The sequence below is a fragment of the Apostichopus japonicus genome, chromosome 5 (genome assembly GCF_037975245.1).
Source record: "Apostichopus japonicus isolate 1M-3 chromosome 5, ASM3797524v1, whole genome shotgun sequence".
NCBI classification, from domain to species: Eukaryota; Metazoa; Echinodermata; class Holothuroidea; order Aspidochirotida; family Stichopodidae; genus Apostichopus; species Apostichopus japonicus.
The window spans coordinates 22,177,907-22,205,902 of record NC_092565.1 but is presented as its reverse complement, the minus strand read 5'-3'; the positions used below and the strand labels follow the sequence as shown (position 1 = coordinate 22,205,902).

The following is a 27,996-nucleotide window of genomic DNA, read 5'->3' as shown; positions in this document are numbered from 1 at the left end:
GCTTCGGCTAGCCAGGTAACTGTTCAAATAAAGCACATTAATCAATAAAGAAGTATAAACATCATGTTTGGAAACAGACAAAGCAGTCCCAGTTTGTTGATACATCAAAGTCCAGGATAACATTGACAGTTTGGAATGAACCGGATACTGGTGCTCAATAAATACTGAAGATATTTTGTTTCCGTTTGGGAAAATCTGCCTCACATTTCTGCATGTGTAGACAGTGCTTTCCAGTTTTCATAGCTTTCTGAATCCAGATAAATTATTCCCTGGATTGATCTCCGGATCTACAAGAAAACCGATGGTGATGGTGATATGATAGGAGGTAAAAACTGAAGGACAGGAGTTCTTGAAATAAAGCAATGTTAAATGTTTCACACCCACTAGCCCTATATCTGCCCATGTTACTTACTTCTCTCAAAACTTGGTAGCAATTTATTAATAATCGTTTGAAGATGGCCATCTTGTCTGGAAGGGGGAAAAAAAGAAGGGATTTACAGGAAAGAATCTGAACATGGCTTAAATACATTTTCTGATTTTGTTCAAAAGAAGCTTCATGTTTGGTTTGTAAGTTTTCAAATTTATAGTACACTTGCTTCAAAGTATGATATGTAATACAAAAGATTTTTTTTTTTCCATTTCAAAGTATTGTCTAATCTTTGCTAACTACATGTGGGAATGGAGGATATTGAAAATAAGGGGGTGGGACCAGGTAGTTGCTGTTGATGGTCAAATTGGGCACTATGAAGCATATTGAGGCTATAAATAAGGTTTGTAAATAGGTCTACAAGCAAGGTTGTGCTAAGAAAACTATTTTATATATTTGTGGGTGCTGAAAGGGACCATACAAATACCCCCTTCCCCTTACGCCCACCAACACACACACAACAATACCTTCATGATATTAGATTCCAAGACAATGATAATGTTGGTAGGGAAGAAGAAGTTGAAGCTTCCTCCTGTACAGGTCAGGTCAGGTCACAAAGACAACCGGTATCTTGAGGAGGAAGCTCCTCTGGATTATAAACTATACCCAGATTGTTCAACTTTTTTGCAGTTTTTACTTGAATTCTAATCAATGCACATCATTCTTAGCTTGCGGTTTGGAATACATTATAGCAACTGTGATAAAGTTAAGAACATTTAGACGATGATAACGTTTCTTTTCAACTCGAAGCATACGTTTAAGATATATTGTTATGAAGAAAAATTAAAACTAGATACAGCTAGACCCATACAGATCTATGTAAAACATCACATTTCGCCTGTGGGTCCAATCACTGCACATTGCATTGGATGCATTGTGAGGAATGCAATGACCAGGTTGTCTCTCTTGAAATTCTTACTGTGAGTTGTAACAAAGTTGAGCTCCAGTTTCACAGCGAACAATGGAACACAAGGCAGTAAGTCACTTTGATGAAGCTTGGAAAAATAAACCAGAATGCAAAATGCATTGAGGTTTCGATGACTTCAATGCAAAAGACTTATGCTTGTTAGTATAACCAGAACTACTGTAGCTTTTACAATACCACTATGGCATGATAAACACAGGTCAGTCTACTGTACGTGGCTATACACACCTCCACCAAAAACAATAGGGGTATTGTACTCCATGTTATGAATCCACACACCAAGTATTATAAGAGGTATCCTCAATTTCCATCGTTAGATATCATGTACAAGGTTTTTCAGAGTTTGACCTCTGGTGACCTATAGGAGATTTGACCTCACAAGCAATAGGATTCTTGTACCCAATATGGCAAATGGAACACATGGCAGTAAGACACTTTGATGAAGCTTGGAAAAATAAAAAAATGAGAACCACTGGTGCACTATGACCCCTGTAGCAGCTTTTTCTTTTTCTCAAAAGAATATAGAAGGTTTTCAAAACTGAGATGAAATGCATGAAAAATTCTAGTCACCTGATAAAGCTGAATGGAATGCTCTCATGTATCACTATGTCACATGTCGGACATCGATTATCTTTCTGGAAGTGCTGTAAGATACATTTTCTGCAAACTAATAAATTGAGAAAAGGAAAAAGATAAATTCTCAACGGTGGTGTTGGTGGGGGGTGGGGGTAGCAAGAATGGAGGGCAGCAAATTTTATTTCCATCACTTCTTTCGGTATGCATGTTGCAAGCTTTGAGGTGAAACTACAGCAATAGTACTTAATTAGCCATTACCAGTAGTATTTATCAGTGATGTTCGCTACTGTGATGTTGGATGAGAGGCTAAAGCTTTTCAGTTCATGATGCCACCATATCAGTGGTACTAAATTTGACAGTGGCTTTTAGTCCAAATTACATCTAAATCAGAAATATCGTAGTAAATTTGTTGGACACAAAATATTCTCATATGGATTAAATTGGATAACAGCATTCTAGAAAAGTGGCATTTGTTTTGTTATTATCCTTTGGATCTGTTAATAACATTGAGAGATACCCAATATACTTATTACCATGGCTACCGGTTCTTCTGTGAAGCAACCGGCCAAATTAGCGGCCACATTGGCTGATAACAAATGCACAAATTTGCCTGTTTATGACCCTGCATGTAGGTAAGTAGGAATTACAGTATGTGGGTTCAAAATTGTTTCATGTACAACGTGCATGAACTAAAAATCACTTAGCTATCTTGTCAAAAATCAGGTGCAGCCAGGCTCTACAGGGATAATCTTTACCGCTTGATACTGATTCAGCCTTGCTGCATAATTTTGCAGCTGCTGCAGCTTGTCTTGTTGACATTGTGCAAAAACACAAAGAATCCCATTAATTTGAAAAGTGATCATATTGAATCGTGAAATAAGAAGTTACTTACATGAATGTAAACATTCTGTTATGGTCGTTGCATTGTACATGTAACCGCCACATAAAAAACATGTAATGTAGGCGTTGATGTCTGTGAGTCTCACTAAGTGCTGTGTGGAAGCCAAAAAAATAAAAAACACAAACAGGAATCATGAAAGAGGATAGAAAGACTTTTGAGTAGATTTGTGATAACCTTTTTTTTAAAATATATTTTTGAATGCCCTGTTGAATGTTTTGTTGTAAAATACACTACAAAGTCCATTAAATTAGAAAACTAAACTAGTCCAAGTTATATTGTTTTAAATCCAGATCAGCCAACTCTCCAAGTTTTACTGGTTTTTAAAACATTAACTCCCTCCATCCCCCAACCGGAACTTGCAAGAATGTGCCAGATTTTGTAGAATGCAATTAGAAATAGGTCACTATGTATTTTTACCTTGTTAAATCTGGAAAAACATCTTTGTTTTTTATTGCATTCTGCAGTACTTACTTTAGGGCAACAATTACTTGTACATACTGTAGCCTATTAAGTTATTGCACATGTGACTTGTCATTGTAGTTACTCTATAACAGTATGCATGCTAACAATCACATCATACTACCCCTAGTTCTGTTCCGTTCTCTTTTGGTAACTTTCGGTTATGTGAAAACCGACACAAAATCATCTTATCTTTAATACTAGTTATCACTTTTTCTCTTCTTTTTAGTTGAATTTGGCCCATAATCTCCCTAAGTACTGTATATTTAACCTAATGGGTGATAATAAATTCTAAAATCTCCATATTTTGATGCAAAAGAAAGGTTGGCACCAGTTGGGTCTGTATCATGCCCCCCAAAAAAATCTTTCCCTTTTTATTGTCTCCTTCGCATGACACTCACCAGAACATTTCTTCTGTGTTTACGGGCTGATGTCATTTTTATCTCCGATTTTATCTCCTTTTCATCGACAGCAACTTGTCCAGGCTCTTCACCAGCGATAGCGATAGCATTATCCTCTGTACTAATCTGAGCCTCAGTATCTGCTTTCTCTGCGTCCTCAGCTTTGTACGCATAAAGTATGGTAGGGACTGCGTCAGCTTTCAGTCTAATTCGTAGAGAAGATGCGTCGTATTTCTCCTCTAGAAACGAAATGTACGGAGTGTTGACGATTGCGCTGTCCGCAAAATGTTTACTACAAAGTGTACTGAAGCAAGACGGCTGGAAATCCCTGTTTGTGTAGCGCACAAAATTTGTCCATTTCTTGAACAACTGCGGATCCTTTGGGAAGGTATGATGCGATACCTTCAATGTCCTGTTCGACCACGATAGGACATGACATCTCGGTATGCAACACTGAGTAGGCATTTTGAAAGTGGTTAACTGGTACTTTGGCTACAGAGTTTGTAAGGAAGAGACATCCCTGAAAATATTAAAAAAAAAAAAAAAAGAAGATATGACACTATTGATCAGTTTTGATGCACAAGTTTCTGTAGTAGAATATTGCACTTTTAAGGTGTACTGTAGAGCATCCCACCCCTTTACCTTTCTGGGAAAACAACCATTTTGAAGGTTACTGTACCTGCATGGAATGGTACGAGATTTGAATTTAAAAAGCAATTACCTTGTAAGATCAAAACTGTGCAAGGTGTGCTAATATTGACAATTTGCATTTTTGTGGTCAAACTGGAGTAGCTATTGTATAGATGGCCAAATTGCCATCAAGTGAGTTATTCCATTTTATTTACTATAACTACCTGAAATATTGGGGAATTTCTCCAAAAATTAAAATCCACCAGGTTGCTCACCTAGTAAGTAAAAAAGATATAAAAGAATATGTCTTGGAAATCCAGCTACTGTACAATATACAGTATGGTACCGTATACCAGAGCTAAACACTGGTACACTAACAGCATCAGGCAAAAGGTAAGGTACCATATACCTGTTTTAAAGGTACCATGGGATATATTAGAACATTCTGCAAGCAGAAATCTATTAGGTCTTTAAAGAAGCTTTTAAATTTGGTCAGTAAATGGTACCAAATCTATAGAGTATTACACATAGGAACATTCAATAAACTATGACACTTGCCTAGCTTTCTTTTACCAAAGTAGCAAGTATACTAAAAGTATTAAAAGGAAATGGATTCAATGTCTTTAAAAGTTCCTCACCCAAACATTCTTTCATATTTTCAATTACCACATGTGCAAAACCAAATTTGAAAATAATCAAATTTAACTTGACTAACTTTAGACAGGCTTCATGAGCTGTTTACTGTAGCTATGCATGATGTAGGTTAGTAAAACCGAGAGATCAGGTGGGACATAAAGGCCCCATTAAGCTTTCAAGGACCCTAAGATCAATTTTCCAGGATTTCTTTTGGTTCTTGAAATTTGGACGTCTCTGACAACCATTAAACATTCTGAATCAAATCTCTCATTTCCCTGTTGAATTGTTCATTTTATTTAGTTGGGGTATTTTCCAGCAACCAATTAGTTTGTCCTTATTATATAAAGCACCTGGGGCCTGTACTCGTGTAGAACTCTCCTTTAAAGTTTAACATTAATTCAAATTGAGTTAAAATAAGTATGGAATGTGAAATTGTCGTTCACAAAATAATTTGAGAACCACCAACAACTGTAATGTAATAAATAATGGAATGATCAAACTGGAGAAATAAGAGACTTTACAGTAATAGTTTGATCTCAAAATGTTAACACATAAACCTCAGTCAAAGTTAACCAGGGATATCTCTCAGACTTTCTTTAAAAAGGACATATTGAAAGAGGAAGAATATATTTTGCTTCCAATAAAGAACGGTAAGCCTCTCTGAAACAAAACGTGATATGAATGAATCTTTGCATTTACTGTACGTTTAACTGTAGCTACAGTAGTATAACTTGTTGTAAGCCTATGAATTAAACTTACCTGTACGTGCCTGGCTATGTGCTAGGGCATAAGCTATGGGCCTACAAATGCAAAATTAGGTGAGCAACGCTAATGTTTAGTAGGTATAATCAAACGCTATATGATGTAGGCCTACGTCCATTTCTTTGTCGATTTTCTGAGAGTTTGACTGAAATCTAACGTGCCTTTCGCAGAACTGGTGTTTCTTGAAACCAATCATCCAAAGAAGCATTACTATCAGTAAAGGCGCCAACAAGTAGCTAATTTCTTCGTACAGAAGTCTAACTTTCCAACTAAGGCCTAGGTATTTTTAACTAAAACTTTACCACATTGATACAAAAAATAACTAACTTACGCATTTTTGTTGTTGTTGTAGCCTATTACTGTACATAAAAAATTTAACCGGGCAACCACCAAGCGAACACTAAAATGCATGCTATACTATGGCGGGCCATCAGTCCCAAATCGCCGTGGGGAATCGACATATACCGATTTAAATCGACATAGTTTAAGTTAGTTTAGTTTAGTAGAAAATAAAGGATCAGGAGGGACACTCAAGTACCCATCAAGGACCCAGTCCCTTAGGAGAGGGGGATAACTGAAGACACAAACACTCAGACCCGTTTACAATGCTTAATTAAAGTGCTTGTTCAAAGCATTCTTAAACCCATTGACACTACTTGCAAGAACAACTTTCTCAGGCAAACCGTTCCACTCATTCACAACCCTATTAGAAAATACTAATCCTACTTTGCGAATTTTGGAGTTTAAGACAATGACCTCTAATGCAACTACTATTAGCAACCATGAAAATGTCGGTAATAGTCAGGTGGCTTAGCAAATTGAACGTTACCGGCCGGACAAAAGTACCAAATTTGGCATGGAGTTTCTTTTCGACCTATCTATCGATTTTATCCGTGGAACCCACTTTATCGGTTCCGATTTTTCAAGATGGCGGCCAAAATCCAAGATGGCCGCCAGAAAAAAAGGAAATGTCATACATCTGGCTGTAAATATCAGAAATGAACAAATCAGGGGTCAATTCAGGTGTCTCCGGGGCTCACTGAAACAGATGATAGTCATGGCATGTTGCTTGAGCCACCCATTTCCAAGATGGCGGCCAAAATCCAAGATGGCCGCCTGAAAAAAAAGGAAATGTCATATATCTGGCTGTAAAAATCAGAAATGAACAAATGAGGGGTCAATTGAGGTGTTTCCAGGCTCACTGAAACAGATGATGGTCATGGCATGTTGCTTGGGCCACCAACTTCCAGATGGCGGCCAGAATCCAAGATGGCCGCCTGGAAAAAAAGGAAATTTCATATATATTCATTCCCCAGACCCCCTGTGCCCTTAACTGATCAGGACCAGCAAACCGTCCGTCCTCAAACGTGTAAATGAAACCGGGCTAGAAACCTGACTATATGTTATGGCTGGTATTCTAAGTTGTGTCACTTTGGCTCAGGAAGCCACTTACTACTTATTGTGGAACTTTGGTGATGTGAGGTGTGATCGACCGTGGATAGACACTGTCGCAAAGCCCATTATTATATGGGAGTTACGAGTGTCATGTAAGACTGATTACATTGAGTCAACTATATAATAGGGTAACTTGAGGGAAAACCGACCAGATGTGAATAACGACTCATTGGGAGATTTTGAACGATTGTGCACCCTTCATAAACACAACGTCAATTGTGCGAACAACACACGCTAAGTCATGTCACTAGTCTTCTGAGGTATATTTTAGGTCTTTCTTTTCGAACCTGTACTCCAGGGCTGCTGTTAGTGAGGATCTCCAGGAAGACTTGTCTGGTATAGACAAGCCCCCCCCCCCCTCCCATCATAAACACACTGACGTCAATTCTGCCAACTACACACGCTAAGTCAGGTCACTAGTCATCTGAGGTCAACCAATAACACTAATAACCAATAACACAACAATAACAACCAATAACACAAATAACGGCGTGAAACTATCATTCCCACACCAACCGGACAAAGGGACACTCCAGCAAAAGGTGTTGCATAGTCTCGATGGCTTTACAGCCCACATGGGGACAAATCCCATCACTAATCGCCACCTGACTAGGCGAAAATGGTTAGTGATGACTGCCCCCATGTGCAATCCTCTTCGCCAAGTCCCGGAGACGGCTATTTAGTGACTTACAACACACAGACCGCCACACATCTGGAGAGATGGCGGTATGGCAAGCCGACGGGCACACAGGCGCGAGCATTGAACATAATACAGAGGGGGCCACGTTCAGCAGAACATCTGGCACACCCTCCTCTTTGATTCTACGAAGTGAGTCGCCAATCCGAGTATACATCCGGACATCCCCGAAGGGCGTGTGGCCTTTGGCCGGTTATTGGAAAAGGATCCGGGCCAATTGTGGCGAAAAAGAAACCCACCCCAGAACCTAACCAAAAAGGCAAACGAGGGATTCTCAAACGCAACGAAAAAACCTTTCAAAAGGAGAAAGCGTAGTTTAGATGGTAGGTGGACCAAACCATGCCCACCGCTCAAGGGGGTCTTTTACAGAACGGTGCTTTTGACAAGGTTTGGTTTGCACTTTCACATAAAAAATGATGATGAGAGGAACAATAAAACGATTAACAACTGTAACCTTCCCAGGGAGGAAGAGCCAATTCCGACTGAATGTGTCGAGCCTTGCCTCCACCTGATCAGCCTTCTCGGCCCAAGTGGTGGCCTCCGGGGCACCATAACCTAGCCAGATGTCATTCACCCTGATCATGACATTTGACCAAGTAACATCGAATGGGAGGGATTGGCCGCGCCAACCTACTAAACGCAGCCCTTTGGTCTTGTTAAGTCTGGCACTAGTAGCTTCTTGGAAGGTGGCCAAAACCTTCGATAAAGGCTTGAAGGAGGCGAGGTTCGACACAATACAAGTGACGTCGTCGGCATATTGCTCGCATTTAACTCTGGCCCCACCCGGTACATTGAATAGTCGAAAACCCACGCATCTGTCCAGCGAGGTACTGTACTGAGCGTTTCGCTGAAGAGAACATACAACAACGGGGAGAGCTAGGGACAACCCTGACGGACTCCCCCTCGGGAAGGTACCAGAAGTTTATACGTTAACAGTGACCATGCTTAGTTTCCCGCGCATTTTTGCACACGCCACCGGCGAATCTAATGCCCGCCCCCTCCCCCACAGGAATCGACGGGGTAAATAGTCAATTCGTGCTGATTGAAATTCTAAATCATTTCACTATTAATATGATGTCGTATGGTGATGTAAGTTGAATCACAGACCGGTTATCTTTGTGCGTTTATAGCCTAGTACGTGTTCCTTACACGGAGAGCCAAATGAACGATTAACTTACTAAGGACATAGCTGTTGTGGAAAAGCGCTTCTGTTGTGTAAAAGCGTTTCTGTTGTGGAAAAACGCTTCTGTACACAGCACAGTGTGCAGTGCTCTCATAGCAATTTCGGAGAGTGAAAATCGCAACGTTTCCTCAGTCAGCGCATACAACAGCATTTAATTCTCCGACAACGGGCCGTTTATAGAATATGGATTTCCCCATTCGTGGATTTATTGCGCGGTAGGGGATATTCCCGGAAAAAAATATGGTTGTGCATGCCATTCGATGATGTTACTTTGAATACAACAACCACAAATATGTTTCACTTTCCTTTATACTTGCCGCCAGTCAAACAGAATTTCTAGCTGCTGCCTGAACACTGTCTTTCAAAGTAACATTGCCCAGTGTATAATGTTGTGCCCCTATATTATGTGTCTTTCAGAAGAAATCAACAGGACTCGCAATGCATGTGACAATATGCATTTCATATATTTCGGACGCTACCTACCTCAATCAATTTTGTCAAGTCGACTTCAAATGGATGGACGACGTCGAGGAACAAGACATGCATTTCGTCGAGTTCGTCATTTCCATGCTGGCTATAGGTTGAGTGAAGATGGGTAAACTCGCTGAGTTACCATGTGCATGGAATAGAAGAAAGGCAAGTTTCACACTACGATTGTCTCCACAAGTTTCAAATAAGATCATAGTTCGAATGATTAGAGCTAATACAATTCAACCCACTAAGTTACGCCTAACACCTTACACAAGGCTTAGCCTTAAAAAATGTAGTATTCGTTCTGTAATTCGGCGCCGATGTTTTAAAGTTCATATGTTAGGTTAGTATAGTCCTATTGAAAGCAAATACAAAGCAATTGCTAACAAAAGTAAAGTGAACGGTCTGTCTATCCACTGCTTCAATTTAGTGCTGATATCATAATGAAGAATGAGTCAATTTTAGACAATGCTGTCATGGCCTTACCATGCAAGTACAAAGTCTACTAAACTTTACTGCGTAAAAACTAACCACATCAATTTAGGCCTGCTTTAACAACTTATGACTATTGTATAGGATTTTCATATATTTTTATTTAATTAATTTCCAACATGTTTACGATGGACATTTTGTGCAGCCTCTTGATGTTAGCCTATATGCTTTAAAGCGGTTACGAATCTTATATCAAACTGAGTGCAAACATGAGTTAATTCTCGTGTTTTAAGTCCTGCATTATTCACCAGGCGTGGATTAAGGCGTGTACATCCGTCAAAACCCCCTCCACCACCACCCCCCCCCATCCCATATCGACGGGGTAAATAGTCAATTCGTGCTGATTGAAATTCTAAAACATTTCACTAAGTTATGTCGTATGGTGATGTTGTTGAATCACAGACCGGTTATCTCTGTATGTTAATAGCCTAGTATTCGTTACACGGAGAGCCAAATTAACGATTTACTTACTAAGCATATTCATTGCATATCAAATATGTAGGAACTTGGCTCACTTCCAATTTAAATCTTAGTTTCCCGCGCATTTTTAGCGCGCGTTTTTAGCCTAGTACGTGTTCCTTACACGGAGAGCCAAATGAACGATTAACTTACTAAGGACATAGCTGTTGTGGAAAAGCGCATCTGTTGTGTAAAAGCGTTTCTGTTGTGGAAAAACGCTTCTGTACACCAGTGGCGGAGAAACAGGGGGGGTTGGGGGGGTTTTACCCCCCCCACTTTTTGAAGAGGGGGGTTGGCCCACACAATCAACCCCCTAGTTTTTGCCAGTAATGTTCTGTTATAGCCTATGTTATGTGCTCCAAATGGCATAATAAATCAAATTATTAAATTTGAAATTGTTAAAGTCATTTCAACCTTTTACCTGGTAGGCTACATCAACAATTAACGACCGAAAACCGAGTTAGAATTGACCCACACATTATTTCTAGCCCCTTTCCCCCACCTTGCGCATTGGAACTTGTAGCTCATAGCGCTAACTTCACCCCACAACAGATATACACAAAATAACGTTTTGTTGCTGTTGAATAGCTTTGGATCTGTATACACTTGCCAACTTCAACGAGGTGAAGGAAGGAAAAGAAAAGAAGAAAGAGAGAAAAGGAGAAAAGGTTGGAGTAGAAAATACGGCAAGAAAACGGGAAGAGAAAGAGGAACAGTGACAAAATTATTCGAATTTGTAAAGCAAACAGCAGATATCACATCATATCAGTGAGCATGAAAATGGCGTTCCACGATAAACAGCCTCCAAACCATGGGCACAGATCCTGGTGAGGACAGCGGGACGCGTCCCAACCAACTTTTTCAGTAGTGGGGACATGATATTCCGTGTCCCCACCAATTTGTCTTGACCAATAGCTGCATTTCAAGTTCCCTTGTATTGAACTTTGGCGCAGTTTGATCCAGCATTGTGCAAATGACATGCGGCAGTTCTCATTTTAATTGTATTTTATCCACAGTTGTTAAATGTAGGACGGAAATCGCATTTGCGGCAGTCTATATTTGTTTTCTGGGAGAGGACCCCAGACCCATCGTATATACAAAAGTCTACTTGGATTATTTGTCCCCTGATTTTCTTTCTGCAGACGCCCATGTATTTCTCCAAACTAAATGTCTAAGCCATGAGATCTAAAACTTAAGGAGGTTTAGGAGCATCATTAGGACTGGGAAGTGTTATTTCCGGCGATCTGGGAGGTATATTTGCCCAAAAAAATCGTACGCTACGCGCGAACCCATGGTCGTGCTCCGCTTAGTGTCATAGAACAGACACGCGTCCCCACCATTATCCAAGACTGATCTGCGCCCATGCTCAAAACTGTCGATGTGTGTAGTGTTCGGTTTCGGAAATATCTGGTATATTTTTATTTCCTTCAACGAAAATTTTTTAGTAGCCGTCTGAATTTTCGAAAATTCCCTAATCAACATTCTTCATCATACTTCATCATACTCGTGCAATTTTGACCCGTCTGTTAAAGGAGGTTTTTCTATATCGGTTGTCCATAGATGATATTTTGTGCAACATTATGGGTATGTTTTGAAGTGAATTTATTCACGAGAATTGTAAACTTTCAAATTCTGAACAGTGGGGCTGACGGATATTGTGGGCCGCGATGAAGAATCACCTACAAAAGCAATGATCCACAGGATATGTGATGAAGTCGAACATGATGTGTGACTGGTGACAATCTTCAAAAAGGTTATAGATGAGAAAAAAAAGTATTTGGAAAAAACTTGGTTCTCAGGCAAAAGTGTACATATGGTTGGTCAGTTTCAAGCCAGAGAAGTGCCATTTCCGGTGATCTGGGGGTACCAAAATCAGAAATTTGCTTGTACGCTGTGCGCCAACCAATGGTGGCACTCCGCTTAGATAGTAATATGCGCCCCCCCCCCCCGGGTTAGAAAATCCTGCATACGCCCCTGGTTAAATGCAGCTTTTTAAGGCCTGGGCAGTGCAATTTACTGCAATCTGGGAGGCAATATTTGCTAAAAAATTCTTGTGCACTTCGCGGCAACTTATGGTGGCGCTCCACTTAGATAGTGAGCCAGCAGTTATGACTTTTTATTTCATCAATGGCCTGCAACCCTCCCACTTCTGACAAGAAATCTCCGCCACTGCTGTACACAGCACAGTGTGCAGTGCTCTCATAGCAATTTCGTAGAGTGAAAATCGCAACGTTTCCTCAGTCAGCGCATACAACAGCATTTAATTCTCCGACAACGGGCCGTTTATAGAATATGGATTTCCCCATTCGTGGATTTATTGCGCGGTAGGGGATATTCCCGGAAAAAAATATGATTGTGCATGCCATTCGATGATGTTACTTTGAATACAACAACCACAAATATGTTTCACTTTCCTTTATACTTGCCGCCAGTCAAACAGAATTTCTAGCTGCTGCCTGAACACTGTCTTTCAAAGTAACATTGCCCAGTGTATAATGTTGTGCACCTATATTATGTGTCTTTCAGAAGAAATCAACAGGACTCGCAATGCATGTGACAATATGCATTTCATATATTTCGGACGCTACCTACCTCAATCAATTTTGTCAAGTCGACTTCAAATGGATGGACGACGTCGAGGAACAAGACATGCATTTCGTCGAGTTCGTCATTTCCATGCTGGCTATAGGTTGAGTGAAGATGGGTAAACTCGCTGAGTTACCATGTGCATGGAATAGAAGAAAGGCAAGTTTCACACTACGATTGTCTCCACAAGTTTCAAATAAGATCATAGTTCGAATGATTAGAGCTAATACTATTCAACCCACTAAGTTACGCCTAACACCTTACACAAGGCTTAGCCTTAAAAAATGTAGTATTCGTTCTGTAATTCGGCGCCGATGTTTTAAAGTTCATATGTTAGGTTAGTATAGTGAAAGCAAATACAAAGCAATTGCTAACAAAAGTAAAGTGAACGGTCTGTCTATCCACTGCTTCAATTTAGTGCTGATATCATAATGAAGAATGAGTCAATTTTAGACAATGCTGTCATGGCCTTACCATGCAAGTACAAAGTCTACTAAACTTTACTGCGTAAAAACTAACCACATCAATTTAGGCCTGCTTTAACAACTTATGACTATTGTATAAGATTTTGATATATCTATATTTAATTAATTTCCAACATGTTTATGATGGACATTTTGTGCAGCCTCTTGATGTTAGCCTATATGCTGTAAAGCGGTTACGAATCTTATATCAAACTGAGTGCAAACATGAGTTAATTCTCGTGTTTTAAGTCCTGCATTATTCACCAGGCGTGGATTAAGGCGTGTACATCCGTCAAAACCCCCTCCACCACCACCCCCCCCCATCCCATATCGACGGGGTAAATAGTCAATTCGTACTGATTGAAATTCTAAAACATTTCACTGTTATGTCGTATGGTGATGTTGTTGAATCACAGACCGGTTATCTCTGTATGTTAATAGCATAGTGTTCGTTACACGGAGAGCCAAATTAACGATTTACTTACTAAGCTTATTCATTGCATATCAAATATGTAGGAACTTGGCTCACTTCCAATTTTAAATCTTAGCTTCCCCGCGCAGTTTTGCACACGCCACCGGCGAATCTTTGCCCCCCTCCGAATATAGTCCCGCCCCCTCCCCCCACAGGAATCGACGGGGTAAATAGTCAATTCGTGCTGATTGAAATTCTAAAACATTTCACTATTAATATGATGTCGTATGGTGATGTAAGTTGAATCACAGACCGGTTATCTTTGTGCGTTTATAGCCTATAGGGTTCCTTACACGGAGAGCCAAATTAACTTACTAAGGACATTCATTGCATATCAAATATGTAGAAACTTGGCTCACTTCCAATTTAAATCTTAGTTTCCCGCGCATTTTTAGCGCGCGTTTTTAGCCTTGTACGTGTTCCTTACACGGAGAGCCAAATTAACGATTAACCATAAGGACAAAGCTGCCGAAACCGATAGCGTTCTGCCACGATATTAGTATCCAGCACGAAATAGTCATAAAAAATTGCGACAGCTAAGTCGAATGCATTAATAACACTAGCTGTGCCTGTATCAGTACTAGTACTCGGGCGATTATAGAAGCTGTTTTAGTACTAGCTTGGTGCAGAGAGTAATATATTCTTTGCCCCTCAGTTCCCAAATGATGCAGTAATAAGGCTTGTTTCGGGCAGGAGTGTAGGCATCACCTCCGCAGCAAGTAAATAGTTATCAAAAACTTGCTTCCATTGCACCCACGGTAATGAGCTATAGAACTGAGTTAGTCGTACGGCCAGGTACGTTAATATTTGTTCGGAAACATTGTCTTTCTTGTTGCCTCTGTACGATACGTACACGCCTATGCTCCTGTAGTCTCTCATTGGTACTGTCTTCTGATCGATCTCTGGGCCACAGCGCCATTCAGGATAGGTCTTTTGACAATAGTGCTGGTGGTGGACGCCACTGACTTTCTGGTCGGCAGGATGCATGTGAGCGAGAGGTTATACAGGAGATTACTTCTTGTATAGAATCCGTAGTATGTCTTGTGTCAGTACTGACTGACTTCCAAACCATGAGTTTAGTTCATCATCCAACCAACCTGTAGCAGGTGGATTGACTTAAGTCTTGTGTCAGTGAGTACCGACTGACGATGATCCCGGAATATCTACCGACAATCCGTTTTTTACCGATAATGTAAAGGTTACAGAAGCGAGTCTATCTATGGGTGGGAGCGTGGTGGTGGCCAATTGGCTAAGGCGTGACTCGTGATCCAAGGATTGCTGACTAGATTCCTGCCTAGTTCATTACGTTGTATCCTTGGGCAAGATGCTTTATATCACTTGCCTTCCTCCACCAAGTGGTTAAATGGGTACCTGTGAGTGACTTGTCATTGGGCGCAGTACATAACTGCTGGTCTCTGGGACAGGTTATCATTAACCTGTCCCAGAGACCAGCAGGTAATATAACGTCTGTAAGCGCTGTGATGTGGTTTACCATGACTAGCGGAGGTAAATGCCTTTAGAACAAGCGCGTCGATTCCCCCCGCAGACACGTTAATCTTTGCTCGGAAGGTACGTTAATCTTTGCTCGGAAACATTGTCTTTCTTGTTGCCTCTGTACGATACGTACACGCCCATGCTCCTGTAGTCTCTCATTGGTACTGTCTTCTGATCGATCTCTGGGCCACAGCGCCATTCAGGATAGGTCTTTTGACAATAGTGCTGGTGGTGGACGCCACTGACTTTCTGGTCGGCAGGATGCATGTGAGCGAGAGGTTATACAGGAGATTACTTCTTGTATAGAATCCGTAGTATGTCTTGTGTCAGTACTGACTGACTTCCAAACCATGAGTTTAGTTCATCATCCAACCAACCTGTAGCAGGTGGATTGACTTAAGTCTTGTGTCAGTGAGTACCGACTGACGATGATCCCGGAATATCTACCGACAATCCGTTTTTTTACCGATAATGTAAAGGTTACAGAAGCGAGTCTATCTATGGGTGGGAGCGTGGTGGCCAATTGGCTTAGGCGTGACTCGTGATCCAAGGATTGCTGACTCGATTCCTGCCTAGTTCATTACGTTGTGTCCTTGGGCAAAATGCTTTATATCACTTGCCTTCCTCCACCAAGTGGTTAAATGGGTACCTGTGAGCGACTTATCATTGGGCGCAGTATATAACTGCTGGTCTCTGGGACAGGTTATCATTTACCAGGGGTAATATAACGTCTGAAAGCGCTGTGATATGGTTTACCATGACTAGCGGAGGTAAATGCCTAGAATGTAGAATGTAGGAATGTAGAACAAGCGCGTTGATTCCCCCCGCAGCCAAAGTATAAAAGGCAAGTTCATCGATTCATCGTCACTTTCACGCTGGAGAGTTGGATGAGCATTTGCCAGGCTAGTTACTAAACGAGTTTAACTTTTATCAAGAGGACGGAATATAAAGAAAGGTAAAGTTGCACATGTTGATTTTGTTTTCAGAAGTTGAATATGACCATTCTTTGTAATTAAAGCTGGCCTTACCCCAAACTTAGATTACAGAGTGTTCGTCATTATTCGGTCACTCGGCGCCGATTATAAGTAGTAGTCCCATTAGAATTAACATCTTTACATTGAAACATGTTGGTAACATGTGGTAATGTCTACCATTCGCATTTCCGTATTTGCAAGCAAATTGTCGATATCATGCTTCTCAAAGCATGTACTGCGTGCTGTACACCATACAACCAGGTTTATTACAAGGAAGAGATAAGTTCGATCCCATCCGATAGTGAGATTTTCAGTCAGAGTGTATATAGACTACAACAAGGCTTATTGTCTTATTTAGGGTCTTCTATTGTTATACAGCATCTAGGTAATCATTCGAAGTAATTGACTTTGAATCGAGGTATTTATCCTTAAACCCTCCCTCATTGTTCAACTTATTGTATTGAAAAACTTGTATTGCCTGATTGTATTTTTCAGATTGAAACCCGCGATGAATGAACATAGAATTGCTAATCCGTCGTCGCACCAGTCTGTGGACACCTCGCGTTCCCATTTTGGAATATCACCAGTGAACCTGCTGCACGAGACACAACATGAATCAGCAATGAATATGAAACAGTTTGCTGACATTATTATTCAATTTTGCCGAAAGTTTAAATCGTCAAAATTGAAAGATGTTAAATATTTATGTCATGAAAAGGTGAGGGATAGACATGTGGTTGAGAACGCAAAAACTGTAAATGTAATCTTAGACGACATGGTGTCCAATGGAACACTCGAGATATCAACCATAAGACTACTCGCGGAACTGTTACATAGATGCGGCTTGCGTAAAACAATGAGAGAAATCTTTCATGGAACGGGTGTCAGTTGGCAGCCAGATGGAGCCTCTTACTTCAGTTCATTTAGGTAAGGTGAATCGATTATAGTTTATACTCAATTTATCTTCTGGAACAAATATACACAAACCTTGAGGACTTTTTTACATTTAAATATCAGAATATAAGAACAATAGCATCTAAATTAAAATTGATTCAATTGTATTCATGGGACAAAGTGGGAGATCAACCAGAGATTGTAAACACGCAAAATGCAACAGAGGTATTCGGAGACATTTTCATCCATTGAGACGCTAGAAAATAGGTCTGATCTCAGAGTTGTTATAATAGGACATGTTGAAGGCAGACAATGAGGGGAGTTTTCATGAAGCGGGTTGGCAGACTGATGGAGGAAAGTATTACTTGTATCCGTCCAGGTAAAGTGGATCGAGTATGCCACTATCTTAATTTCTGGAACGAATGCAATCGCACTTTGTGGACTACCAAGATTCAGTGTCGTGCGTAAAGCCAGGAATTCAGAAGAGGCCAAGCCCCGAAGCCATAGGCAACCGAGGCAATAGTTCATTCGCTGCCAAGATTGGAGACGTTAGTCACGACCTGTATAGCTAAACCAAAAATCCGAACTTTTAATATCATATTATTTAAGTCACTAATACCGTTTGCTTTGTCATTCATGCTGATATTCCATTGTTCTTCACCTTTCAGGTGCTTCTTGCACGGCGTGAGTCGCCTGATTTCACAGGAGACGCTCCCGCGTCTTATAAGGACTATTGTTGTCTCCAGCAAATACTAACACCTAGGGATTGCGATGAAATTGAAGATTCTTTAGATCTGTTCTCTATGCTAGAAGAGAAAGACTGTATCGGTCCTATGAACATCAACCTCATAAAAGACTTCAGTCCCTGGATACCGAAGAACAAGGCCATAATGGACTGCATTGACAAATACGAAAGTGAATATAAATAGCTCATGCTTTCTCTTTCATTTATTAATTCTTATTTCACATTTTTCTTAAAGGGTTATAACATTATAGTGTTTAAGGTGAACAACTAAGGTTAGTTTTCGGAGCCGTGTATGATCATGCTTAGTCATCGTTAATGATCGTGAATGCATTGACAGCTGCTCATACATACTCACCTACTCGATGAGTAGGGCGCTACTGCATGTCTCTACATATCCAGCGAGCTTGAGTGTAGGCTGTAACAGGCTGTGAAAGAGGCCAAGGCACGTTCTCTGATATCACTGCAGTGCAGTAGTGATAAGAGAAGTTTTTTATTTTGAGACCAAAAAGAAAAAGAACAATGCATGGGTTGAATAACGCATTTAATGAATGTTGGGTGGAATCTCCTAGCTGTGACGTCTTCATTATTTTAACGGGCACTGTTGATGTATCCATGCAGAGAACTCTGTGAATAAATTCGTGTTGGTATGATATGGCTCGTGTATTTATGATCTGCATTGTTCATGTAGTTGCTTGATTGTCGCCAGTGTACGAATAGTGCATCACTTCTCAATGTGTTGAGACGAGAATGTATTCAAAAACAGTTTTAAGTTACAAACTATAACATAGCGAACGCGCAGCGCCTTCAGCTCAAGCGAACGATGTACTAATATCTGAGTACAGGTGTTTATTGGGAGCTCTATCAAGAAAGTCAATGAATTGTATTTCTTTCAGTGACTATCGCCTGCCGCGTGGACCCTGGGGACCCTTTAAGTCGTCCACAAAATGTATTATCACTTTTAATCCGTGTCGTGTTGCAATAGTTAGCAGCCTATGAAGCTAAATGAGTACATTAGTGTCAGGAACTATATGCGACATAGTGTTAAGATTCCTAAAAACACTTACTTGGAATTTAAATTAAGTCTAAATTGTTAAAGGCCTGTTTGTTGCCCCATAAATATATGAGATCTATAAGTTTCAAAGTTAACGAATATTTATAACCTGTACTTCAATTAATCATTATGTAAGCCATCAAGACACATTCTAATACAACCTCTTGGGATGAAAATATTAGTATATGGATGATATACATACATAATACATAAATCAAACTCATTTGTCAACATTCAAACCCATTTGTTTCTATTCAAGCAATAATAACCGTAACAAACATTTACTTTAAACATATATCTTTTCCCACAGAATCCTCACAATTAGCAGGCACTTGGAACCGTTCTTTGATAAGTCCATCAACGTTGTTGAACTTGATGTGAGTCCATTTTTCCTGACTATATCCTTTATTGTTCCTCATTTGCAAATGGCGCCAAGTGATTTTTGTAGAAAAAAAGTAAGAGATGGAAGCACAGGGCTGTTGAAAGAGTTCACATGGGAAAGTGACAATCTGATACACTTTCATCCAAGAACGGAGAAAGACAATGGAAGGATTAGGTTTATGAAATTAAAAACAAAATAAAAACAAACATATTTTCCCAAACGACTGCAATCATGTATAAGGTCAAGATGAAATGGAGATGATGAAGAGTCCTTGTATAGTACTTTATTTTAGGAAAGAATGTTTTTAATCCTGTCAAAAAAATAAGTTTCTTCTATTGATGAAATACACGACAATGCAGTTTTATTGCCAGCTAAGGAAAATACGTTAGTTAATAAGTGTTCAACATTTGTATTGTTGATATGAGAACTTAACTGAGTATTTTCCTTTTTTTCAACAGAGTCTTTGACAGTATGCGGCTTAGCAATTAAGATATGGAAAATGATAATAAAGGTCTGCAAGAATGATGAATGAGAGTTAACTAGTCAACCAATTACAGAGCATAAGGCGGGAGTAGCAAATTCCAACCGCTTTATTCTTTTCTCTCTGTGTTTTGTAAATACACCGTTTGCTGGAAGCGAAAGATTGCAGAATACACCATGCACATGACAATGTTTGAGCTTCAGCGTTTGCGAACTATCTATATGTATATATATATATATATATATATATATATATATATATTTTGGTATATTGCAATAGCAAAATGGAAAATAACATGAATATAAACTTTAACTTAATGCATTTTGCATAGAAACTTTCACCGTCCGGTGCTTTTGTGCTATCATTTGATTCGGTAAAGAAGAGATGACGTAGCTGAATATTATGTTATTGATATTCATCCAAATCATGATAGAAAGATGAAATTAGAAATACACTTATAGTTTTCCGAATCACAAAGCATTTCAAATTGTGGGACACAAAATTTTCTTGATGCGGTTTACAACGATTTATGATATATATTATATGAGCAGTGAATTATTTATTGTAACGATCAGCTATATCTTTATTAAATTGGGAGGTATATGCATCGATCCTACTGTAACGTATTGGAAATAATGACACAAGATGGTTCTAGGTGCAACGTGGTTTATTCGGAGTCATGAACTGGAGGGTGCATCCTCATGTTACGGGATGCTACACTCCTCCTTCCTTAAATATGTCTTTATTTTCTGATCAGTCACTTCTTTTTTTTAAGGAAAAAAAAAAAAAAAAAAAATACAACTCAACAATATTTACAAATCCAAGATCTGTCTTGGCTTAATCACTCTACTGGAACGGCGTAGTGCAATGGGTCTGTTTGGAGTGGGGTAAGGGTTTATAGGAAGAACCTCTGAAATGGAGGTATTAGTCTGCTCTGGACTATCTTCTCTTGTTTGTGAAGTAGCCGAAGAAGTTGCATTTGACAACATTCCACGAGGAGTGGTTACCACACTTGGAACAAACTCATGCACAAGGTCGTTTCCAGCTTCAGGTTGATTGAATACACTCTTGTTTAATGGTAACATCTGATCAATGTGTGTGTATCTCATTTTATCTGATCCTTGTATGTGAACCAAATAGGTATGGGATCCGCAGATCTTGACAATTTTACCAGGTAGCCATTTGACCTTCTGATTTTGGTGGTTTTTGACTCTAACACAATCATCAATATCAAATGTGCGCCTCTGAACTCTCCCCTCATCGTGATAAAACTTTTGTTTCTCTTGCTTTCCCTTTACAACTTGTTGTAAGTTAGGTTTCAGTAGAGATAACCTGTTTCTAGGCTGTCTCTTTAGAAAAAGCTCGGCCGGGGTACGTCCAGTGGTTGAATGAGGTACATTTCGATAACTGAACAAGAAATTTGCTAGTTTGTGTGAAACACTCATGGCTGATTTGGTAGGATCAAGCTTAAATTTGATTAGAGCTCTCTTCACGGTTTGCACAGTACGTTCCGCAGCACCATTCGAGGCAGGATGGTATGGCGGAACCCTGGAATGCTTAATTCCATTACTTATCATGAAATTACGGAATGCTTCAGAGGTAAACTGTGGTCCGTTGTCAGACACTATTTCCTCTGGGAGACCATAGGACGCAAATAGGTTACGCAACACCTCTATGGTCTTTGTAGTGGTTGTTTGATACATGGGGATTGCTTCAACCCATTTGGAATAACTATCAACTAAGATAAACAGATGTTGACTATCCAGCTCAGCAAAGTCAATATGCAAGCGCTGCCAGACTCTAGTTGGCCATTCCCATGTTTGTAGTGGGGCTACTGGGGGTCCCTTGCTTATGGACATGCAAATTTTACAAGACCTAACAACTCCCTCAATAGCGCCATCCAGACTAGGCCACCACAGATAGCTACGGGCCATGCCCTTCATGCTACACATACCCAGATGTTGTTCATGTAGGCTTTCCAACAACTGCTGTCTCCACACTGGAGGAATTATTACTCTTAGCCCCCATAAGAGGCAACCATCATCAATAGATAGTTCATTCCTTCTACAGAAGTATGGCTTAAGTTCCTCTGCTTCAACATGACTGGGCCACCCAACTGCTACATAGTCATAAACCCTTGATAACACAGGGTCCTTTCTGGTGGCCTCACAAATATCTGTTGATGTGATAGGAAGATCATTCACCTGGGAGAAATGATAAATGGTCTCCTCATGCGACATATCATGACCCTTGTGGTTACACGGTAACCGTGACAACGCATCTGCATTGCCATGGTCCGCTGATGGACGATACTCATTTAATGGATGCAACAATGTAGCCAGATTGGGCAGAAATTTGCCATAGTAATTTAACAGTCCAAGATACGATTTTAGTTCTGAAACGTTGGTTGGGCTAGGAGCATTTTTAATAGCTTCCAGCTTTTGAGCAGTAGGATGTAGGCCATCACCATCCACTTTATGCCCCAAATACTCAACAGATGGTTTAAACCATTCACATTTGGATGGCTTAACCCTGATATGGTATTTCTCTAAGCGACTTAACACTTCACCAACGATTTGCTCATGACGTGTCATGGAGGGGGAGGATATTAAAATATCATCAAGGTAACACACAACACCCTCAATACCCTGAAGGATCTGATCCATGATACCCTGAAAGATCCCTGGAGCTGTCGATACGCCAAAAGGTAACCTGTTAAATTGAAACAAACCCAAATGGGTATTAATGGTTAACAATTTCTTTGACTGGTCGTCCAACTCCAATTGCTGATAAGCCTGAGTCAAATCTAATTTGGTAAACACCTGCCCCCCAACTAATGTTGCAAACAAGTCATCCGCAGTCGGTAAGTTACACCGAGCATTCTCAATATCACGGTTTACAGTCACTTTATAGTCCCCACACAGACGGATCCCCCCATCCGCTTTGGGTACCACAACAATAGGTGTTGCCCAGTCACTTCTGTCCACCTTGGTGATTATTTGTTCGTTAACAAGACGCTTCAATTCTGCCTCCACCTTGGGTTTCAGTGAGTAGGGTACAGACCGCGGCTTGAAGAACTTTGGTACGGTGCCATCAGCGACTTGGACGTTAGCCTTGAACCCTTCAATCGGTCTTCCTTCAGTTGCAAACACAGTAGGGTATTTGACTTTCAGCTCTTGCACTGTGACTGGTTGGCTGCCTTCCACTGCAAAAATACTATGCCAGTCCAATTTAATGTCCCGCAGCCACTCCCTCCCAAGTAACGATGGGCGCTTCCCTTTGACGATGTACGCAGGTAGCTGATATGGACGGCCCTGATAAGTAATTTGTGCCATCCACTTTCCCAAGACAGGAATTCCCTCGCCACTGTATGTGCGGAGTTTAATCCCAGTATTCTCTAGAGGCCCCTGACAATTTCGTCGATACCAATCCTCCGATATCAAGGATACTGCAGCACCGGTGTCTAATTCCATGCGAAGCGGTTTATTACCAGCATGCAGGTCAACATACACTCTGTCTTTCTTTGCACCGGTTGAAAAATTTATGGTGTAAATTTCAACATTTTCCGATAGGCCTAAGTCAATTGGGCTGCAGGTACTACTACAATTATCATCTTCAACCATTCGTACCGGGTATGTGGATCGTTGAGCTTGCCTTTCGCTCTGTTTGGCCTTTTTACGACAGGCCTTGGCGATATGTCCCACCTTTTTGCAATAGAAACAGGACTGTTCCTTAAAAGGGCATTCCTCTGGGGCATGGTTAGGGTCTGTACAACGATAACAAATTTGTCCTTGACCCCTCATATTTTCCGATTTCCTACCGTTATTTTGTTTGTGATTTTGAAATTTCCCATATCCCACTTTTATTTTATTAACCTGAGGTGGTTCATTCACAGGGCGTGATTGTGCTTGACCCTGGAATTCAAGTGTTTGTTTGGTGGCTAGCTCCATTGCGTTGGCTATTTCAGTCGCTTTTTGAAGTGTAAGTCGTGTCACCGATAGCAATCTCCTTTGAATCTGCTGATCGTTGATCCCACAAACAAGGCGATCCCTTAGAGCTTCCTCAAGAAAGTTCCCAAATTCACAAGTAGCTGCTAACTTCTTAATTTCCACCAAATAGGCCGAAATATTTTCACTATCGCGTTGATCACGCTTATGAAATTTAAATCTCTCTGCTATTGTCAGTGGTTTCGGTGAAAAGTGATCCTTTAACATGGCCGTCAACTCGACTAAAGACTTCTCGGCTGGTTTCATCGGTGACGATAGCGATTTTAACAACGCATAGGCTACCGGACCTACCACAGTGAGGAACGTACTCACGGCTCTGTCATCGCGTATGTTATTAGCCTGGAAGAATAACGCTAGGCGTTCGAGGTAACACTCGACATCCTCCTGTCCTTCTCTAAACTCGCCAATTTGGCCAATCGTTGCTGCCATCGATTCGTATTAAGGTTCCTAAGTACCGGAGTGGAACTACTATATCGTTATTTCTCGAAAAAAAATGATATCCTATCTTCGTCGCCAGTGTAACGTATTGGAAATAATGACACAAGATGGTTCTAGGTGCAACGTGGTTTATTCGGAGTCATGAACTGGAGGGTGCATCCTCATGTTACGGGATGCTACACTACAATGATGATGAATGATGTAAACTTACAATCCAACTCGAAAGTAAGCTTACCGGCATTGTTTTAAATTTGACTTAATTGTGTCTTAATGAAGAATGTTAAAATCAAGACTATTTAAGATTAAATGTAAAAATTATCACGAGTAGGATGTACTGTTTAATGGTTACAGTCGGTTAATTACATTGTCTGGAATAACAAGCTGTACATATATATGTACATGCTGTGTATAAGCTGTACATATATATGTATATGCTGTGTGTATATATATATATATACATACTAATAAGCCAGACTTGCAACGTAGTTATCAGTATCATCCCCAAATATGCTAGAAAGTCAGATGCCGGTTATCCATGCTCAAATTTCAATAAGTATAGTTTGCCAATTTAACAGTAGCCTACTCACACTGAGACATTTGTCTTTTCTATGACCGATGTAACATAATCTGTGGCGCTTCTTCAAAAGTATGAGGATGGATTTTTGCAGCCAGTGGCATACGCAAGTAAAAGCCTCACTCAAACAGAGCAACGGTATGACTGCATCGAAATGGAACTGCATTTGTTTTTGATTGTCAACGTTTCCGCACCTACCTGTTCGGCCGAGAGTTTCACGTGATCACAGATCATATATCCCTTATCATGATCACTCAAAAGCCACTCATATCAGCCCCGCCACGTCTGTAACGCATGTTGGTAAAACTTGAAGGTTACAATTTCACCATCGAACATCGCCCTGGGACCAACAACCAACTCGCAGATGCTCTGTCAAGGTTTCCCAACCCAAGAGAGTCAACAAACATTGACCTTGACATCCGAGTCGACCTAGTGAGGTTCTCAACAGAGATGATGGTACAGTTGCAGAAGGAAACACGACAAGACCCACTGCTCCAACAACTATCAGAGATCATCGTCGCCGGCTGGCCAGACCATATCAAGGAGCTGCCGACAAACATACGACCATATATGGGCTTCAAGGATGAACTCTCTCTCGATAACGGATTGATCCTCAAAGGCCGCACGTGTGGCCATTCCGAAAACCATGAGGCAGAACATACTACAACAGCAACACCTTGGTCGAGAAAAACTAAGCTGCTGGCAAAAGAAACAGTATACTGGCCAAATATCAACAAGCACATCGACGATCTGGTGCACTCATGTGCCATATGTCAAGAACATCAACCATCTCAAACAGTAGAACCTCTATTACAGCATGACCTGCCAACAAAACCATGGATCACCATTGGTGTTGATATATTCGAGTTCAGCGACAATCAGTGGTTGATAATAGCCGATTATTACACAAAGTGTCCCATTATAAGGAAAAATCCTGGAAACTGTAGTAGCTAGTCACGCTGTTATCATTGTCATGAAACAGGTGTTGAGTGAACACGGGATACCAGAAAAGGTTGTCAGCGACAACGGACATGTTTGCCAGCGAACTCTTCAAGGAATTTACAATTGCGTGGAGTTTCGACCATATGTCACTTCATCTCCAAGGCGACCACAAGGCAACGGATTCAATGAGCAGCAGGTCCGTACCGCCAAGTCAATCTTGACGAACGGCAAACAATCTAACACAGACATCCACATGGCCTTACTTCTGTGGAGAACAACTCCTGTCGGTCATACTCTTCCCAGCTTATCCAAACGCTAATGGGAAGGACAATTAAGTCAATACTTCCAGGAAAGTCCACAAACCCCAGCCTCAACTCAGAGCACATTAAGGAAGAATTGGAGAAAAGGCAAGACACACATGCTCTCCGCCACACACTTCTACAACTTTACCCAGGTCAACACGTTGTCCTTGTGCAAAACCAGGACACAGGACACTGGTTCCCTGCCACAGTAAGGAAAAAACTGCAGAACCAAGGTCCTACATCATTGAAACATCAAACAGAAACGTAGTGCGAAGAAACCGTCAGCACATCGGAGAAGCTGCAGTCTTACCCACATTTCCAACGGACTCATCCTATCAATCAGGCAACGCAGACCAAGACATGCATGTGACGTTCTACACACCCACTGCTGAGGCATCAGTTGACAGAAGCAGATTTGGAAGACTTCTTCGACCTCAGAGGTTCTCGCCAGATTGATCACCCTTGTGGACATTAAAAAAAAAATAGCCTAATGTAAATATTTTGGTTGCATTTGCTAACCACCTTCAAAATTTGTTTTTAACTCAGCATCATCTCTTCTCGTCATGAAATTGTTCAACATAGCAACCAAAATCTTTTGGCTTACTTTGATTTCCATCTCAAACTGAAAAAACATAATCATACTCTTAATGAACTCTTTAATACTTTCTCTGTGGTTCTACACAGCCTCTGTAAACCCGATTTTCAATACACACGATTCAGCTACACGTCAATTCTCTATGAGTCTCTCTTATATCGTAATTATCTAGTCATACCAGACATCTTACTTTTACAACCGATAGCAGCTGTTTGGTCTAACAATAATCAATGGTTGGGAGTATCCAAGAGATGAATACTTTTGTAAATGTAAGCATTTCCTAGCGTGCTAAGTTATAACTTGGAACCAATACTGCTGACCAAGTGACCACGAAAAGGTCGAGTCGAGCCTTTAATATATATTATAAGTTTACATACTGGAGTTCAGTAATTGCCTCTAGTCACTGCTTTTCTCAAAATAGGGGGGGGGGGTGAGTGACGGATTGACCAACTTCTTTGAGTCCAACACTTGACCAAGTTGACATCGAGTGGCTCGACCCACCCTACTGCTCCAACCCACCCCTTCATCTGCCTCGCAAGACCAATTCATTCATGTACTTCTCCCCGGGTCTCAAAAGCTGTTAGGTATACGTTGGAAGAACTCTTAAAATTTCGATTTCAAGGTTCCGGTCGCAGTCTAAATTTAGATAAGACTGACTATGGCCTCTTCGAAAAAGTGCCGTAAGCCTACGTGTAACGAAGCTGCGTATCGATCTATTCAGACATTTCATTTGTGTAGATCGAGTAGTATCGCAAAAGGTTTATCAAGAGTTGTGTGTTATAGGAACCACTTGTTGAACCATGGTTATTACATATGACGTAACGTTAGGCGCTTAGTCATACCCTGGTATTACCATTGTTAATTCAACCCTGTGAGAGATTCGTTGGTTTGGGATGGGCATATGCGTACTGTTACGTTGGGGCGCTCCGGCTCTTTGTAGTTTTTACAATGAACAACAGATAAAGAGAAACTATAGACATAGATATAATTGTAGAATATGAGCTTTATTGCAGGAGTGTATCAGGCTGAACTACACACTCTGAAGTCTGGAATCTAAGTCTTTTACATATTAAAAAACTACAGTATTTAAGTCATTACAACTTCCTGTGAGGGGGCGATAA

General features: G+C 40.6%; 1 protein-coding gene across 4 annotated transcripts in view; it reads right to left on the bottom strand.

Annotated features, from left to right (window-relative positions):
- Window positions 1–26,947, bottom strand: part of LOC139968053 (polycomb group RING finger protein 5-B-like) — a 34,928-nt gene extending 7,981 nt beyond the window's left edge. The window contains exons 1-5 of one of the 4 annotated variants that reach the window (XM_071972377.1): window positions 25,235–26,947; window positions 3,690–4,209; window positions 2,821–2,920; window positions 1,923–2,019; window positions 413–468 (exon numbers count right to left, since the gene is read on the bottom strand). In XM_071972377.1, coding sequence (XP_071828478.1) covers window positions 413–468; window positions 1,923–2,019; window positions 2,821–2,920; window positions 3,690–4,154 — 718 coding nt within the window. In that variant the 5' untranslated portion in view covers window positions 4,155–4,209; window positions 25,235–26,947. The other 3 variants (XM_071972376.1, XM_071972375.1, XM_071972378.1) reach the window with 3 other exon arrangements.
- Window positions 26,948–27,996: the final 1,049 nt, after the last annotated feature.